Below are 19,609 nucleotides of genomic sequence, written 5' to 3'. Positions count from 1 at the left end.
TGTGGTGGTTGGTGTTGTTGTGGTTGTTGTTGTGGCTGCTGTGTTTGTTGTTGTGACTGCTGTGGTTGTTGTTTTGATTGTTGTTGTTGTGGAGTTGCAGGTTGCTGATTTGCAATGGGGGTCATTGGTGTAATTGGTGTGATTGGAGTTTGGGGTTGTGGAGTTGCAGCAGCTGGATCTGTTTTATTATCAAAAGATGTATGAATTTTAAATATTTTTTTCGCAATTGCTTCAAGATACTGCATATGAGTTGTAATTTGTGGTGAATTAAAAATGGTTTCTTCAATACTTGTTGCTTTATTTGTCAATTCTTGTTTGGTGTATTGTGGGCATAACTTTAAAAGAAAATTAAATCTAAAGTAAAAACATCATAACAAAACATTATTAATATCCTCTAATCAACAACACGCACTATATCGATTATACAACTAGTGAATACCTGATACTTACATTTTACCCCTTTTTTCATTTCTTTCATCAGCAGGTAAGGTTAGTCTCCAATCCAACGTTTCATGAGCTGCCATTATTTATTTATTTATTTATTTATTTGTTATTTATTTATTTTATTAAAGATATTAGGATTATTAAATATTAGTTTGATTGAAATGTGGTGAAACGTAATATTAAAAAAAAATAATAATAAATAAAAAAATAACTTTATTTTTATTAAAAAACAAAATAAAAAAAAAAAAAAAAAAAAAAGTGTTTTATATATATATTAGGATTTTATAATATATTAATATAATAAAATAGTTAAATATTTATATATGGGTGTTTTATAAATAAAATGAAAAAAAATAAAATAAAAAATTCAATTTTTTTCAATTTTTTTTTTAAATTTTTTTTTTTTTATTAATTTTATTTTATTTTATTTTTTTTAAATTTATTTTTAAAAATTTTTTTTTAATTTTGATGATCACAATTTAAATAAATTAATTTAAAGTTTGGAGATATAAATGATAATTTAATAAAATGAAGGAAAGAAACAATACCACATATGGTGGTAGCAATACCTCATATTCATCAAAATCTTCATCATCATCATCATCATCATCATCATCATCGTCAAAAATTACATCATCCTTTAGTTCAATGTTTAAATTTTCAAATAATTTAAGAGTATCAGTTGCATTGGTTCCAATTATATTGTTACTTTTTTATATTGGTGGTAAAAAGTAAGATTTTCATATTTTCATATTATATTCAAATCCTTTAAAATTATACTAAGAATTTATTTTTTATAGTACAATTTATATATCAACATTTGCAATATTTTTAGTTTACATTTCCGAATATTTAAAATATCAATCAGTGTAAGTAGTGTTTATCATTTTTAATATTGTTTCGTAAAAAATATAAATTAACATTTTATTTTATTTTATTTTATATATAGATCATTTGGTATAATATGGATTGGATTATTTTTATCATATTTAAGTATACTATTTGAAGGTATGATTTTAGTACAGCATTCAATAATTAATGGAATATTGTTATTGAACGTAGGGTTAGTTATGGGTTTAATTGGTGTTTGGATTACAATTCAGTTTTCATGGTTCACACAAAAATTTTCATTTGCATCCACTCTTTTGGAAAGATTATTATTTGGTAATACTATTTATCCAACTTCAGTGTTGTTAACATGGGCAACAGTTGTTGTCAATGGTATCGATTCAAGTCCATTCTATCTTCTTGGATATTTATTCATTTTATTCTTTTTATTTGGCTTACCACAAAAATCATTTAAAATCAGATCAACCAAACAAATTAACTCGACTCATGGTAAATAATTCTTTTACTTTTTATAAATATTAAAACTCAAATATACTAATTTTATTATAAAACCCACAGATTTTGTATTGGATAGATTGGATTCATGTCTAATGACATTAACAGTATTGTTTTTCCCATCAGGTTTATATTTTGCAATTTATCATAATGTATTTTTCAAGTCTTTTATTGAACATATTATTAATGTGATGTTATTAACATCGTTATCAAGTGTCTACATATTTGTACTATCAAAATATGGTTCACTTTGGTGGTTATGTAAGTATTAAAATAACTTGTATAGTTTTTAAATATATATGATATTAATTCTATTTTAAAGTACCAAATTATTGGAACCAAAGATTAAATATTCAAAAATATTCAGCTAGCACACCAGTTAATAATGATTACAATTATCAACAACAATTAAAAAAAGAAAAAGAAAACAAATCCATTTTAAATTCATCCTATGGAGCAATATTTTCAATTGGAAAGATATTTAAGGTTTTATCAATGATAGTTTTAGTAGGATGTGTTGAATATAGGGTAGTTTTTAATTCACCAACATTTTATACAATAGTTAATCACCTTTCACCAAAATTCGGTTTCCTAATTGTCACAGTAGCTCTTTATTCTTTCTCAGCGATCTTTTATTTTATTTTTATGGGTATGGAGTCAAGTTTTGCTGCCACTACAAGTAGTATTCCAGCATACTATCAACATATTATTAGTTTAATAGCATGTTTATTCAGTGTTGCCATTTCGATCTTATTGTCAGCTCCAATTTACATGTATCCATTTGCAATTATTTCATCATATTCAATAATTAATTATTTATTTAAAAAGAAATCAAATGTAAGATAATACTTATATTAAATTTAACTATTTTATATAATACTAACAAATAATTATTTCATTCAATTTCATAGAGTTATTTAATATTTATTGCTTCGACTTCAGTATTTTTAATTTGGTTTTTAAATAGAAATTATTTCTTTATTGAATATTACTTTGTAAATTCGTATCCAGTTTCAAATTTATCAATTCAAATGATTTGTGCATTTATATTTTCATTATTTGTCCTTTCATTATTAATGTTATCAACTATTTCATCACCAATATTCCCATTGGTATCAATACTTCAATCAATAGTATTAACATTATTAGAGGTTTCACTACATTCAACAAATTCAGCAATTTATCCAACTTATTTTATCATTTTATCATCATTATTGGTAATTTATATAAATTCAAAGTCAGTATTTTAAATATATTTATAATATTTAAACATATTTATTAACTCTATTAATTTTAAATTATTAGGTTACTTGAAAAAAATTTAGTTAGTAATAGTATTATAATGATTTCAAATTCATTGATGATATCTAAAGTTATTGGTTTAATATTTACACCTTTAAATGAAAATATTTTAGCATGCTTTATGTTTACAGTTTTATTTTATTCAAATTACCAACCAAAAGAATCAATGGCAACTTCAGCAACATGGAATTTAAATAAGATATCAAGCGGTTCAGCACCAGTATCAACAGCAAATATAATGCAACAGGCATCTAATAAACTCAAGGTTTCATTATATACTCAAATTGGGTTTTCTGCTATAGTTTCATTCATTTTTAATAATCAAATTACATTACCAATTTTAAATTTATTTTTAAATATAAATTTGGATTCTGTATCAAGTGTAGTTCAGTTGTCATCCTTCCTTTTTACTTTTGGTGTCGCCATTATCCCAATTTGCTTCAAATCTTCATCACCATTAAAGAATTTAAAGAATATAAATACCTTAATTCTATTATTATCAATGTTAATATTATTATTTAATCCAACTATACAATCGACATCAACATTCAAGTAAGTTATAGCTTATTAAATTTTATTAATATTTTATTACCCACATTTTACTAATAATTATAATGTTATTTTTTCATTAATAGTAAATCAAATATAAATAATAGTAATGGTTTATTATGGACAAATTGGTTACTATTGTTATCAATTATAATTATAGTTATTGGGTTTGGGTTAAGAGTTTCCATTTCAAAATCAACAAAGTTAAAGTTAATATTCTCATTTTCATTTGGTCTAGTTATCGGGGTTTATGTTTGTTTAAATTATTTCCTAAAGCTTCAACAAGTTAGCAGCCGTTCAGATTATTACTATAAAAAAATTATTAACAATAATAAGAATAGTAATAGAAGCGAAGTTGGTGATGAATTTGTAGATTTACTATTAAACTTTACATTTATTTTATTGTTTAGTTTGGTATCATTCTTTTTCACACTTGCTCAATGGCCAACAAACAAATCTCCAAAACATATGCTTACCCTCTACTGCACAGGATTGGTAATCTTTGGTATGAACTATTATTTATTGGGTATGAAGTATTCAACAACTAGAAATCAAAATATTTTAGAAACTACAAGATTATCATTAATGGGTTTATATGTGGGATTAAATTTATTAATAGCAATCTATATGAAATTCCATATTAGAGCAAGTGAAGGCAGTAAATCTCAGTATAATTACCAATCACCAATCAAAAAAGATAAACCATCAACTTCAACTTATGGTGATAAGAAGTCATTATCAACATTAAATAATTGGATTTATCAAGTCGGTAATATAGCTTGTATAACATCTTATTTAGTGTCGGTGTATATTGGTTATAGTATGAATTTCTCAGAGAAGGCAGTATTCATTTTATCACCAATTCTTTTATTACTATTTACAGAAAGAGGTTGGTTCAAGGTATTATCAGAATCACATCGTTATCTTCCAATGGTTGTCTCAGTATCATTATTCCTCTTATTTAGCTCATTTACATCGTTACTTTCACACGGCGTCATCCAACCATCAGAGTGGTCAAGATTATTTGGTTTATCAAGCTCAATAATTAAAATGTGGTGGATATTTAAAAATTGGTTATTATTCCTTGCTACTGTACCATCAATATTTTTTACAATCAAAAATCTTTTAAAACAGACTATTACCCAAAAGCAGTTATTTACAGATACAACTCTTTTAATATTAATTCCATCCACAATATTATCTACTTTATTCTCTGATATAACTTCAATTAAATTATTATCTTTAATTGGTTTAATTGGAATATTTTATAATATAAAAAATAAATTATTATTTAATAATATAAATAATAATATTAATTCTTTATAAAATAAAAATAAAAATAAAATATATAAAATATATAAAAATATTAAAAATTTATTTATTTATTTTTTTATTATTGTTTCCACAAAGATTACTATTATTTCTATCATTATTATATATTATTAAAAAAAAAAAAAGAAAAACAAAAAAACTATACTTTTTTTTAAATAATAGGTATTATAATTTATTGTAAGTTTCTTTTTAAATTACTTGAAATTAAAAAGAAATTTTCTTTTGATTGGTTGGTATAAATAAAAAAGTCGGTGTTTGGTAAACCAAAGTTCTCTTTTATGTAAAGATATCGACCATAGTCAATCAGTCTTTTAGCTTTGTAGCCCAACTCCTCTTTTCTCTTATTGCTGAATACTCGGTTGTTGTTGTAATCTAATTTCAATTGATTTTCTTTTTCTTTTTCTTTTAATAACTCTTCATCCAACTCTTCTTGTTCTTGTTCTTGATCTTTTTCTTGTTTTTGTTGTTTTTCATCAAGTTTATTTTCATCTATAGTGGCCCAACTACTAATTGAACATATAAGTTGAAATTCTTTGGCTGTTAAATTTAATTCATTTTTTAAAAATGGTTGATCTATATTATATAATTATGAGTTAATAAAATGCTTTTTTTTTTTTTTTTTTTTTTTAAAATTTTATTACTTACTGATATATGTGTCGTAGCTGCAATGGTGATGGCAACATGTTGCTAAACCTAAACCAGAAAAATTATTTTTAAAAAGTTCCGAGTTATTGGATTTTAATAAATTTGAAATACAATCAAGAGTGAAATCGGTGGCACAACCACAAAGATGTTTTGAAGTAATTACAAAAGGATGTTTCTCTAAAGCTGATAATTTTGATAAATCTAAATGTCTAATATCTACAAGTAAACGTTCAAAATGACGGCATGTGGCTTCGTTTTTAATATATCTATCAATCTTGTGTAACGATCTGAATTTCATTCTATCAATTAAAATATGACCTGATTTCTTTTCGTGAGATTGAAATATATGATTACTTAATTTGCCCGAACCTGCACCAAATTCTAAATATATATTGTTTTCATTATATAAATTATTAAGTTCTAGTAAACTAATAATTGAGGATTCTTGTTGAATATGTTTTAAAATTTGCCTATAAAATAAATTTTAAAAGAAATATTAATATGAAATTGAAATATATGTGATATTTGATGTAAAATACATACTCTTGATTAAATAAATTATTAAAAGTTTTATGAATATTATTTGAAACTTTAATACCATTTGGATAGTATTTTTCAAAAAATTGATCCAATTTATGTGCAATTAATTCAAGTTCTTCGTTTGTAACTTGTGATAGTGCGAGGGAATTACTGTCTAATTTTTCATTTCCATTTAAATTATTTACATTTTCCTTATAAAAATCTTGTTGTTTTGAAATTAAAAGATGAGCTTCTCTTTGATTTAGTTTTGTGCCTGAACAACCTTTTAAATGTTTTTTTAAATTGTGTTTGTAAATAGTGCTAAGATATATTAAGAATATTAGTTATGAGTGTAGTTTTAAAATTATTTTTATTTAATATTTTATACATACTGTGTTGGATCTAATGGGCATACTATTCTGATGGATGTATCTTTTTTACCCTCATTTTTAGTTGGGGTTGCTGTATCTGTTGTTGTGTTATCAATGGTTTTATGTATGGTACAAAAAGTTGAATCTTTAGTTCTTTTAAATTTACAAAATTCAGCCCTATGTTTCTTTTTATTTACAATCCAAAACAAACAATCGTTATGTGATTCTATATCTTCTTGGTTTGGTTTCTCCTTTAATGGTATGGAATGATCAATTTTAATTTTCTTTTTTTTTTTTTCATTTTTTAATATTGTTTTTTCACTAAGTTTAAATTTTTGTTTATTATTTATTTCATTATTTTGATTTGTTTCATTATTATTATTATTAATATTATCAATATTATTTAATTCATCCATTTAATAAATTGGATATTTTAACTAAATTTAAAATAAAAATAAAATAATTAATTTAAAAAAAAAATAAAATAAAAAAAATAAAAAAAAAAATAAAAACGAAAAAAAAAAAATTATGAAAAAAAAGTTTTTTTTGTATTTTTTTATTTTTATTTATTTATATTTTTTTTTATAAATAATGGAAAATAATAATAACAGTAATCAATCATTGGAATCATATGGTATTGAAGATTGGTTAGTCGGTAATTTAAATGAAATATCAGTAACAGGTTTATTCCCAGTTCAGCAGGAGATTGTCCCTTTTATAAGTAGAGCAGAGGGTCACGATATTTGTGTATGTGCACCAACAGGTTCGGGTAAAACATTGGCATATGCAATTCCATTAGTACAGAAAATTGTAAAAAGAGTAGTTAGAAGAATTAGAGTTGTAGTTATTGTACCAACACATGATTTAGTTATTCAAGTTGAAAAAACATTTCAATCCATTATTAAAGGAACAGATTTAATAGTTCAATCATTAGGTGTCAAACCATTTCATGTGGAACAAAAGCTCTTGGTTAAAAATCATTCATATGGAGAACATGCCTTATATGAAAGTTTAGTAGATATCATTGTATCAACTCCAGGTAGATTAGTAGATCATATTAATGAAACTCAAGGTTTTACATTAAAGTATTTAAATTATTTGGTAATAGATGAAGCTGATAGATTATTAAGACAGTCTTTCCAGGACTGGTTGGAAATCGTTATAGATTCAACAAATAATTTAAATAATGATATCGGTAACAGTAACAACAATTTTATAAAATATAATGAAAAAGGGTAGGTTATTTATTTTTATGTATATGAAAATTACAGAGAATTTTTTATTCTAATATTTCTTTTTTTTTTTTTTTTAGTAATATCGAAATAAATGAATTACCAATTAATATTATAAGGGACAACAATAATCAAGAGAATCATTTATGTTGGAGCGAATTTAAATTGGTAAAATTATTATTATCAGCTACAATGACATACAACCCATCAAAAATTTCACTATTACAATTAAATGCACCATTATTTTTCACAACTAGTAAAACTAAAGAAATCAAATACACCATGCCATCAACATTAAAAGAAAGTTATATAATTACAAATCCAGACCAAAAACCATTAGTTTTATTAAATATAATATATGAAACTCTCAAGAATGATTCAAACAAGAAGATTATATGTTTTACTAAATCTGTAGATATCACACATCGTTTAAATTCTTTATTAAAATTAATCGGATCTGTAGATAATATTAAGTTTACCTGTGAAGAATATTCATCAGCATTATCAACAACTGAAAGATCATCCTTATTAAATAGATTTAAATCAAATGAAATTAATGTGTAAGTTATAGTATATACTTTATATTTATAAGTTATTGTTATTAATTTTTCTTTTTTACTATTTATTTATAGATTAATTTGTTCAGATATTATGTCTAGAGGTATGGATATTTCAGATATTGACGTTGTAATAAATTATAATTCACCACCAAATATAACATTATATGTGCATAGAGTTGGTAGAACTGCTCGTGCCGGCAAACATGGTTTCTCATACACAATTATTGACAAGCAAGAGATTAGATATTACATTTCAATGATGAAAAAAGCAGAAAGATCTCAAACTCTTCACTGTTTGAAATGGAAACCTGCAACATACGAAAAATTCGAATCAAATTATAAATTGGCTTTAAATCAAATGAGACTAATTTATTCAAAGAGAAAATTGAATGAGGAAGAAATTGAAGAAAATTTATTAACTGAAGAAGCCCAAAATCAAAATCAAAATCAAGATCAAGACCCCCAAGAAAATGAACAAGATGAAGAAGAGGACGATGATAATAGTGTAAATAATAGTAATAAAAAATTAAAATTCGATAACAGTAGCATCAATAGTTTTGGTAATGATCAAGAGAGTTTAATCAAGTTAAAACAAAGTTTATTAGAAATCTCTAAAAAGAAATTAAAAGTAAATTTTAATTTATAATAAAGAAATAATAAATGATGATAAATAAATAAATAATAATAAATAATAAATAATAAATAATAGCAATATTAATTGTATAAAATTGTTATTTTAATTTTTTTCCCTATTTAAATTTTTATCTGTTTTCCAATCTGTTAATTTGTTTTTTTTAATTTTTTACCCTCTTATTATACTGTTGTTATTAATGGTGTGTGGGTTAAAAAAAAAGTTTATATTCAAAAATAGAAAAATCTTTTTTTGTGGGTTATGTGTTAATTATTTGTTATTTTTTTTTCATCTTTATCTGCATTATTTTTTAAAAAATATTCAAATAATAAAAGATGATGTTATAGGTGTTATTTTCATAAAACAGTTTTAAAGTAATTTATTTTATTATTTTTTTTTATATTTATTAATATTTTTTTTATTTTTCCTAATTTTTTTTTTTTTAAGCTTTATTTAAAGTTTATTTTTAATAATTAAATTATTTAAAAAAAAAATGATAGAAAATAATATTACTGGATTTAATGAAGACAAGTCAAAAAATGATGCAAAAGAAATATTATTAGGAGTAATACCAGATAAAAGTAATTTAAAAGAAAGTGATATTGTAAAGGGGTATGATTTTAACAAAGGTTTGGATTATGGTAAATTATTTGAGTCATATAAAAATACAGGGTTTCAAGCATCAGCAGTTGGTAATGCAATTGATGAGATCAATAAAATGATTCAATGGCGTTTAAGTGATGAACCATTGGCAGAAGGTGAAGAAGATGATGGATTGAGAGGTCAAGCTAGATGTAAAATATTTTTGGGTTATACTAGTAACATGGCTTCCTCTGGTATTAGAGATATTATTAAATATTTAGTTCAACATTCAATGGTCGATGTTATTGTATCCACTGCAGGTGGTATCGAAGAAGATTTTATCAAATGCTTTGCACCAACATACATGGGAGAATTTGAACTCGATGGCCATGATCTTCGTAAAAAAGGTTTGAATAGAATTGGTAACTTGGTAATGCCCAATGACAACTACTGTCAATTTGAAAGCTGGATCATGCCAATATTCGATAAGATGCTTGAAGAGCAAAAGACCAAAGGAACCCTTTGGACACCATCTAGACTAATTAATCGTTTAGGTAGAGAAATTAATAATGAAGATTCCATTTACTATTGGGCATGGAAAAATAACATCCCAGTATACAGCCCAGCAATTACAGATGGTAGTATAGGTGATATGTTGTATCTACATTCCTATCAAAACCCAGGTCTCGTTTTAGATATTATAAGAGATGTACGTGGAATTGATAACCATGCAATAGATGCAAAGAAAACTGGTGTTATTTTATTAGGTGGTGGGGTAATTAAACATCACATATTAAATGCAAATTTACTACGTAATGGATGTGATTTTTGTGTCTATTTAAACACAGCTAATGAATTTGACGGTTCTGACAGTGGGGCAAAGTAAATATTATTTTTTTATTGTTTTATTTTTTTTAATTATACTAATTAATTAATTTTTATTTAGAACCACCGAAGCAGTGTCATGGGGTAAAATTGCAATGAATGCTAAACCAGTTAAAATCTATGCAGAAGCTTCGATTGTTTTCCCAATTTTAGTAGCTGAAACATTTGCTAAAACTTTCAAACAAAAATCTGAGCTAGAATTAAAAATGAATAAAAGATCAATATTTGAATAAATTTATAAATAAAAAAAATAATAAATTTAATTTGACACCAAGCTCTTATTAGACAAATATTTTAAAATACCCAGATTTACAGTGCCTATAATATGTGTAGACCCCTTTATAATAATTATTTGAGAATCGACTTTAATCTCTTAACCTCAATTTGTTTTTTTATGATGATGTTTTTAAAAATCTCTTGTTGGCAAAAAAAAATTATTTTTTCAATCACACACCGTTGAACAGTTTTTTTTTAAAAACATCCAATTGTGCATTTAGTTAAAAAAAAAAAATTAAAAAAAAAAAGTTATAATAAATGAGGCATTTTGAAGGGTTTATGGAATTTATTTTTTAGAAAAAAAATATTTAAAAAAAAAATAAATAAAAACTGTTGAAAAGTTTTATTAAAAAAAAATTTTTTAAAAAAAAAATAATCACACAATATTTTTTATTTTTTTTGAAATTTTTATTTTGGGTATTCATTTTAAAAAAAAAAAAATTATTATGTTCGTACTGATATTATAAATCTATTTTTAAATTTTAAAAACAGATAATATTTTTTTTAAAAAATTAAAATACTTACGATAATTTGTAGAAAATGATAAAAATGTTAATTTTAGAAGCAATATTTTGTAATATGATTAATATAATTTAACTCATTAAAAAATAATATAAATTATTTTTTATTATGGGCACTGTAAAAGAGATCAAGAAATTACAATTTAGCTCAACTTAAAAAATTTGGAGGGGTAAGCTATATTTTTATCTTTCAATAGTTAACACTAATTGTCAATACCAATTGTAAACACCAATAGTTAAATTCATAAAAGGTTTGGCTTTAATCTATAACCCAAAAGGAGAAGATTAAAAATGTAATATAATTATTAAATTCAAAAAACACTAGGAATTTTAAAAACCTATTAATTTTTTTTTTAATTAGTATTAGTTAAAATTAAAAAAATTATATAAAATTGTTTATTAATTAAAAATGTCATCAAAATATGTTGTTCAAAATAGTGATGTTGCTGTTATAGGTGTTGGTTTTAGAGCACCAAGTGGCAGTTTAACAAAATCCATTTCAAATACAAACCAACTTTGGGAAAGCTTGGTAAATGGTTTTGATGGTATCGTAGAAACATCCGAAAGATGGTCTGACAACTATAGTATTACCGGTGATATCGTTTGCAAGTATGCTGGTCTTATTCCACTGGATGAATGGAAGTCTTTTGATCCAATTTTCTTTGGCATCAATCCAAGTGAAGAACATGTCAACACAATCGATCCACAACAAAGATTACTGTTAAAGTGTACATGGGAAGCATTAGAAGATAGCGGTATTGATCCATCCACATTAAGAGGTTCAAATACAAGTACATTCATTGGTGCATCAACTCTAGACTACGATATTGCCAACAAATCACCTTTTGATATCCAAAAAAACATTTTTGGTGGATCTCTTCATTCATTATCAAATAGAATATCATACTGCTTTGATTTCCGTGGCGATTCAATGACAATCGATACTGCATGTAGTTCATCATTAAATTCAGTTAATCTTGGTTACAAATCTATCATATACGGTAAATCTGATGTATCTGTTGTAGGTGGTTGTAATTTAATACTTGGTATGTATTTTGGACTTAAAATGTTTTAAAGAAATATTTAATTAAACTAATAATTTATTTATTTATTTTTTATATAAGAACCAAATACATCAAAATCATTTTCTCATTTATCAATGTTAAGTCCAACTGGAAAGTGCCACACATTTTCATCTGATGCTGATGGATATGTACGTTCAGAGTGTGCCGGTGTTGTGGTATTGAAGAGGTTAGAACAAGCAATCAAAGATGGAAATAACATTTATTGTGTTATCAAAGGTTCAGGATCAAATGTAGATGGTAACTATGATAAATCAAACTTTTATTCACCATCGAAATCATCACAATATGAAAATATTAAATCTGCAATTGAATCTACCAATGGTCAAATCAAAGCATCTGATATAGATTATGTTGAATGCCACGGTACTGGTACACCAACTGGAGATCCAATAGAACTTGAAGGTATATCAAGAGCATTCAAAGATACAAACAAACAAGTTTTAATTGGCTCCATTAAATCAAATATCGGTCATGGTGAAGCATCATCGGGTGTAATGTCAATAATTAAATGTTGTGTCATGTATAAAAACAAATCATTTGTTCAAAATATAAATTTTAAATCTCCAAACCCAGATATCAAATTCGATGAATGGCATATAAAAGTTGTAACTGAGCCAACACCATTTAACCAAAATAAAAATACTGTTATGGTTACTAATAACTTTGGTATAACTGGTAAGTATTTTATAATTTTTAAAAAAAGTAAAAAAATAAACTAATATTTTATTTTAAAATAACAGGATCAAATTGTTGTATTATTCTTTCAGATTACCATGAAGATATCCAAAATGAAAATAATAATATTAACAAAAAACATTTAATACCATTCTCATCAAACTCATCAACATCTCTTGACAAATACATTCAAATGGTTATAGAACAATCAGTCACATTAGATTTTAATGAATTTGTAAATAATCAAATCAAATATAAATCAACATCACTTGTTCAAAGATCAGTTATTATGGCAAGTAATTGGGAAGAATTTAAAGATTCAAATAATGAAATCAAATCATTGAATACAAACACACTTTCAAACATTTCAGTTAATAAAAACAATCCATATACAGTATTTGTATTTTGCGGTCAAGGATCACAATATAATAAAATGGCATTAGAACTATATGAAAATGAAACAATTTTTAAACAATGGGTACAAAAATTCGACAGTGAACTATTCAAACACTATGGGTACTCTGTTTTACAAAAACTTAGATCATTAGATGATGATGATTTAAAATCATTACACGATCATACTATTGCGCAACCATCAAACATTATGATTCAAGTATCATTATTTGAACTATATAAACACTGGGGTATCAAACCAGATTTAATCGTTGGCCATTCTCTTGGTGAAATTTCAGCATCATATTGCTCTGGTATGATTGACTTTGAAACATTGTGTTATTTAGTATACAACAGATCGATTGCTCAAAATAAAACAACTGGTACTGGAAGAATGTTATCTATAAATATAAGTCCTGAGGAATATATTTCAAATTATTCATCAAAATACCCAACAATCAACATTGCTTGCTACAACTCACCATCATCCATTGTAGTATCTGGTAAAGAACATTTACTAAATGAAATTGTTACTGATTTAAAATCAAAAGATATATTTTGTGCTATGTTAGGAACATTATCATCACTCCATACATCTAGCCAATTAGTTATTAAAGATGAAATATGTTCAATGAACATTAAATCAAAACAATCAACAACACCAATATTTTCAACAGTCACAACCAACTTATTTAACCACGAAACAACACCATTCAATTCAGAATATGTTTTTGAAAATGCTTTACAACCAGTAAAATTTACCCAAACCATTTCAAACATATATAAATATATTGAAGAGAACAACTATGGTAATGAAGTAACATTTATCGAAGTTTCCCCACATCCAACACTATCATTCTATTTAAAAGAAATGAAATCAAAACAATCACCATATTTCAATAATGGAGAAAAAATAACTATTCATTCACCACTTCACAAAAAGAAAAATGATTACAATGAATTTTTAAAAACAATTTCGACACTTTATGTCGACAACTCTTATAAAATTAATTTCAAATCACAGATAATACAACAAAACCAAATCAAAACCTTAAACAAACTTCCATTATATCAATGGGATGATAAAATGTATTTCAAACAAAACTCAACATATGAAAAGATCAAAAAAGATGGACCACCAATTCAACATCTAGGTGTTACAAATGAATCCCCATCCAAATCATATCAAACATTTATAGATACAAAAAAACAACCATTCCAATGGCTAAAAGGACATCAAGTAAATAGTAAATACTACTTCCCAGGGTGTGGGTACATCATCAATTTATTCAACATATATCCAAACCAAGATATTACAATCGGTTCAATCGAATTTAAAACACCATTGATTTTACAAGATGATGTCAATCAATGTTTACAAACAACCATCAATACACTTTCAAAAAATGAATTCAATGTCAAATCACACTTTAAAGATACATCTACCAATCAATGGGTATTGTGTTCCACTGGTAACTTTAGTCTATTCAAACATGGTAACGAAATAAACCGAATTAATATTGAGGAAAAAAGAAATAGTTGCAACTTTACCAAACTATCAAAATCAGAGCTTTATGATTCAATCAAAATCAAAACCGGATTAGCATACAAAGGTTTATTCAGAGGTGTCAAAGAATGTTATATTGGTGATAACTGTTCTCTATCAATTGTATCATTAGATGAAATTCAAAATCAAAATGAATTTAATCATTTACAAAACAACGATACAATGAAATCATTCTTTAATACTGCAATATTAGATGCATGTTTACATGGAATGCTAATTTTTATCAAACATCAATGCCAAATTGTATTAGATAGGGTCGAAGGATTAAAATACTACTCATCAAACATTCCATCACCAAACAATCATCAACATTCTGAAATCTATGTATATTCTGAAATCAAATCAAGGATCAATTTATACTCATACTCCGGATCCATTAAAGTAATGTTAAATGATGGAACATTATTAATTGAAATTTCTAATATTGTTTGCACATCACTTACGCCAATAATTGACAATTCGATAATTGTCCCACCATCCAATGATATATATCTACCAATTCAACAATCAAAAGACTCTGTCATTAATATACCACAATCTTTTAAATACTTGTGGAAATTAGAAGAATTGAAGATAGATGAATATTATCAAAAAATAGATCATTTACTATCATTGTTTTATTATAAGATTAACCAAAGACGTCCAACTATCAATAAAGAAACATTATCAACAATAGATTATAATCAATTCAAACAACTCTTCTATAATGATGGGGTAAATGAAAATTTGTTTATCTTTATTTTCGATATTTTAAAAAAATATAATAGTTTAGGTATCAATAAACAATTAAATGAATTCACTGATAGCAGCTATAAACATATCAGGCTTTTAGAAAAAACAACCACAGTTATGGCAAAACTAATATTCCCTGTAGAAGAAGACGATCCAAACTTAGATACTCCTCAATCATTATTTGAAGATGGGTTTTTAGATCACTTTTATCACAAATCAATTTTTCTTACACCAATAAACAATATATTAAGTGATATCGTTTCAGAGTCAATCAAACCAATTGTTAATGAACCAATTGTTTTCAGAATCCTAGAATTTGGAGGTGGTGTTGGCTCATTATCATTAATAGTATTAAATAGAATCAATAAACTATTAATTGATCATCCATCATCAAATATCGATATAGAATTCACATGGAGCGACATTTCAGCATCGTTTTTTTCAGATATTAAAGAAAAACTTTCAAAAATCAAAGGTATCAATATAATCTATCGTCCTCTAGATTTAGACAAGCCATTAAATGATCAAGAACTAAAACCATCTTATTACGATATGGTTATAATGTCAAATGTATTACATGTCGTAAAACAAATTAGATTCAGCTTAAATGAAATCCATAGTATTTTAACACCAAATGGCCAGATAGTTTTAGTTGAAGCACCATACAAATCATTATACCTTGACTCAATATTCGGAGTATTCCCACAATGGTGGCCATCACCAGAAGATGCTGACATCAGAAAAGATAGAAGCTGCATGAGAATAGAAACCTGGTACGATTTACTAAACAAATGCAACTATAAAGATACAACAATATCTGGAAATGATAGTGCACTTTTTTTGATTCATACAAGAAAACCAAATATAAATGAAATGGTATTATCAAATACAGAATCAATGAAACAATTAGTATCACACGATAATATTATATTATTTGGAATTAGTAGACATGGCACTCAAATCATCGAATCATTGAAATCAAATCAACTGTTAAATTCAAAAATAATACAAATAGATGACTTTAATGAACTTAACAACTGGATTATTAAATCAATCGATTCTATTAAACAAAGTAAAACATTAATTTTCTTTATGAAAGCAATAGATCCATTAAATGTCAATAATTTTAAAGAAATAACATTCGAATATATTCAAATTAATCAAATATTACTTCAACATGAAATTGAAATCTTTTTTAAGCATGTTTTGATATTATTAAATTCAACAACAAACAACTATTTATCATCATCAATCAATGGAGCAACAAGATATTTTGCAGAATTCCCACAATTAGATTTATATTCATTAGATTTCGATGATATTTCAATTCAAAATGAAAATATTCTATCACTTATCGATATATTAATAAATCCAACAACAAATATTCAAAGAGAATTCACAATTAAAAACAACACAGTATATTATGAAAGATACAAAAAACAAACAAAAATTAAACAATCATTTACATCAAAGTCATTTGAAACAAATATTGATAATTTAATGATACAACTTGATCAAAATTTAGAATATTTTTTAAGAACTAAAAAACAAGAATTAAACCCAAATGAAATCGAAGTTCAAATAAAAGCTACAGGTATCAACTATAAAGACTATCTAATGTATATTGGCCTAGTATCAAATAGTGTTGTTGTCAGAAATGGCAAAGAGGAAGTAGTAAACGGATTATATCAATTGCCAAATATTGGAAATGACTTTAGCGGTGTTATTACTCGTTGCGGTAGCGATATAAAGAAATTAAAAGTTGGTGATGAAGTACTTGGACATGCCCCAAACGCCAATGGATCACATATTGTATTGGACTACAATTATGTTTATTACAAACCATCTAATATTTCGCATATACAAGCAGCCTCTATACCAACAGTATATACTTCAACTTTACATAGTCTATACCATACTGGTAATTTACAAACAGACCAAACTATTTTAATTCACTCAGCAACAGGTGGTGTCGGTCTCTCATCATTGGAACTATTAAAGTGTAAACAACACAAAGGTTATATATTTTTAACAGTCGGTTCAAAAGAAAAAGAACAGTATTTAATAGACAAATATGGCTCATTTATTACTGGTATTTATTCATCAAGAAATAAAAACTATGTTGACCAAATTAAAAACAAATTAAAACAATTAGAATGTGACACAGATCATCAAGGTGTAGATTTAATATTAAATACACTATCATCAGAATATATGGATTCAAACTTTCAATGTTTAAATACTAGTGGTAGAATTGTAGATCTTTCAATTACACATTTAACACCAAACGACTATATGACAAACAATCACTTTAAATACAACTATGGGTATAATAATGTAGAACTTGGAAAAATTCCTATTAAAACGTTTAGAAATTACCTCAAAAAAATTGTTGGTTTAGTGCAGTCAAATAAATTGAAACTAACTCCAATCATTGAATATTCAAATGATCAATTTAAAGAAGCAGTAGAATATATTAATCAAAGACAAAATATTGGAAAAATTGTTGTTAATCATGATATAGATATGTTATCAAGAGTATATAATGAACAAAAACAAAGTGATTCAATTCAAATGAAAAACAGTTATGATATTTCAAGATTAGATATTGGCAAAAACATATTAGTAACAGGTCAAACAGGTCTTATTTTAGAAATAATGAAATGGCTAGCTAAATATTCAAAAAAATCAATCGATAATATTATAATTTTATCAAAATCACCATTAAAATGGGAACTAGAACTATTAATCAATGAAACTAAACATCAAAAAGACAATACAATTAATTTCCACTTTAATCAAGTCGATATTGAAGATAGTAATAAAGTTCACAATCTATTAAACAATTTAGAATCAAATTCAAATATTACAAATATCGATACAGTAATTCACTTTTCATTTGTAAATGAGATAAGTGATGCTAAAGATATGGATATGAATGGTTTAAATATCGTACATGGTGCAAAAACAATTGGTGCAATCAATTTACACAATGAATCAATTCAACGTTCTTGGAAATTAAAACAATTTATTTTAGCATCATCTGCTGTAACAATAACTGGTTCATATAGACAATGTTATTATGTTAGTGCCTGTAATGCAATTGACTCGTTATCAAAATATAGAAAATCAATCGGACTACCATCACTGTCAGTAAATTTAGGTGCAATATCATCAACTGGATTTATTTCAAGAAATGAAGCAATCAAAACAATGATTCAGTCATCTCATTATAATTTTACATCACTACAACAATTATTTATCTCATTAGATCTCTTCCTTCAAGATAAAAACAATTATTCAAACTATTGTTTGTGTAATTTTAATTTGGAACATATGGTATCTTTAAAACCAAACCGAAATTATTCTAAACTTGACTATCAATCCAATATGGTTAAAAAAACTCATATATTAATAGATGGTGGCAGTTACCAAGAAATTTTAAAAATTAAAGTTATAAAAAAAATATCCGAGCTACTTTCAATTAATGAGTCAAAAATCAATTTGGAATTCCAATTAACTCAGTATGGTCTCGATAGTTTAGTTATTGTTCAATTAAAGAACTGGATAGATAAACAAATAGGTAGAAATATAATTACAATACAACAATTACAAATCAATAGTATATCTCAATCAATACAAATTATTATTAAAAATTTTACTGAAAATAATAAAAAAAAATAAAAAAAATATAAATTAATAATAATATCTATTAAATAAAATTTAAAAAAAGTTGTTTTAAAAACTAAAAAAAAAAATAAAAAAATAAAGAAAATACAAACAATTATGTAATTAGAATTTTAAACTCAATTTAGGAACTAGGGTATTAAACTGTAGAATCTGAAAAAAAATTGTTAAATAGGAAGAAAAAAAACACTATTAACACCAGTAGTGAAGTTACAAAAATTAATAAAATAAATTAAATTTAATTTTTTTTAATTTTTTTTTTAATTTTTTTTTTTTT

At 25.1% G+C, this 19,609-nt stretch overlaps 6 protein-coding genes across 6 annotated transcripts; 4 read left to right on the top strand and 2 right to left on the bottom strand.

The window, feature by feature from the left end:
- Positions 1–57: 57 nt before the first annotated feature.
- DICPUDRAFT_75713 (uncharacterized protein) lies at positions 58–524 on the bottom strand (the record flags this gene model as incomplete). The annotated part of the gene is made up of 2 exons (XM_003284686.1): positions 58–354; positions 451–524. Coding segments are annotated over 2 exons (371 nt in total), but the record flags the coding sequence as incomplete, so codon positions are not given.
- Positions 525–972: 448 nt separating this feature from the next.
- Positions 973–4,965, top strand: DICPUDRAFT_148569 (uncharacterized protein; the record flags this gene model as incomplete). Its single annotated transcript, XM_003284712.1, has 8 exons — positions 973–1,175; positions 1,245–1,313; positions 1,394–1,782; positions 1,852–2,049; positions 2,111–2,625; positions 2,700–3,025; positions 3,094–3,642; positions 3,726–4,965. 8 exons carry the CDS (start codon positions 973–975, stop codon positions 4,963–4,965), a joined length of 3,489 nt encoding a protein of 1,162 aa, XP_003284760.1.
- A 178-nt stretch (positions 4,966–5,143) lies between these two features.
- On the bottom strand, positions 5,144–6,922 carry DICPUDRAFT_148568 (uncharacterized protein; the record flags this gene model as incomplete). The annotated part of the gene is made up of 4 exons (XM_003284685.1): positions 5,144–5,544; positions 5,617–6,086; positions 6,160–6,456; positions 6,528–6,922. 4 exons carry the CDS (start codon positions 6,920–6,922, stop codon positions 5,144–5,146), a joined length of 1,563 nt encoding a protein of 520 aa, XP_003284733.1.
- Positions 6,923–7,097: 175 nt separating this feature from the next.
- Positions 7,098–8,944, top strand: DICPUDRAFT_148567 (uncharacterized protein; the record flags this gene model as incomplete). The annotated part of the gene is made up of 3 exons (XM_003284711.1): positions 7,098–7,741; positions 7,819–8,298; positions 8,371–8,944. The coding sequence occupies 3 exons, from the start codon at positions 7,098–7,100 to the stop codon at positions 8,942–8,944; spliced, it is 1,698 nt and encodes a 565-aa protein (XP_003284759.1).
- Positions 8,945–9,422: 478 nt separating this feature from the next.
- DICPUDRAFT_148566 (uncharacterized protein) lies at positions 9,423–10,629 on the top strand (the record flags this gene model as incomplete). Its single annotated transcript, XM_003284710.1, has 2 exons — positions 9,423–10,393; positions 10,458–10,629. The coding sequence occupies 2 exons, from the start codon at positions 9,423–9,425 to the stop codon at positions 10,627–10,629; spliced, it is 1,143 nt and encodes a 380-aa protein (XP_003284758.1).
- Positions 10,630–11,602: 973 nt separating this feature from the next.
- On the top strand, positions 11,603–19,329 carry DICPUDRAFT_148565 (uncharacterized protein; the record flags this gene model as incomplete). The annotated part of the gene is made up of 3 exons (XM_003284709.1): positions 11,603–12,239; positions 12,318–12,953; positions 13,019–19,329. 3 exons carry the CDS (start codon positions 11,603–11,605, stop codon positions 19,327–19,329), a joined length of 7,584 nt encoding a protein of 2,527 aa, XP_003284757.1.
- Between the last annotated feature and the right edge of the window lie 280 nt (positions 19,330–19,609).

Source organism: Dictyostelium purpureum, assembly GCF_000190715.1.
Source record: "Dictyostelium purpureum unplaced genomic scaffold DICPUscaffold_30, whole genome shotgun sequence".
Classification (NCBI taxonomy): domain Eukaryota; phylum Evosea; class Eumycetozoa; order Dictyosteliales; family Dictyosteliaceae; genus Dictyostelium; species Dictyostelium purpureum.
Note: the sequence above shows the minus strand (reverse complement) of the source record. Positions and strands in the feature narration are given on the sequence as shown.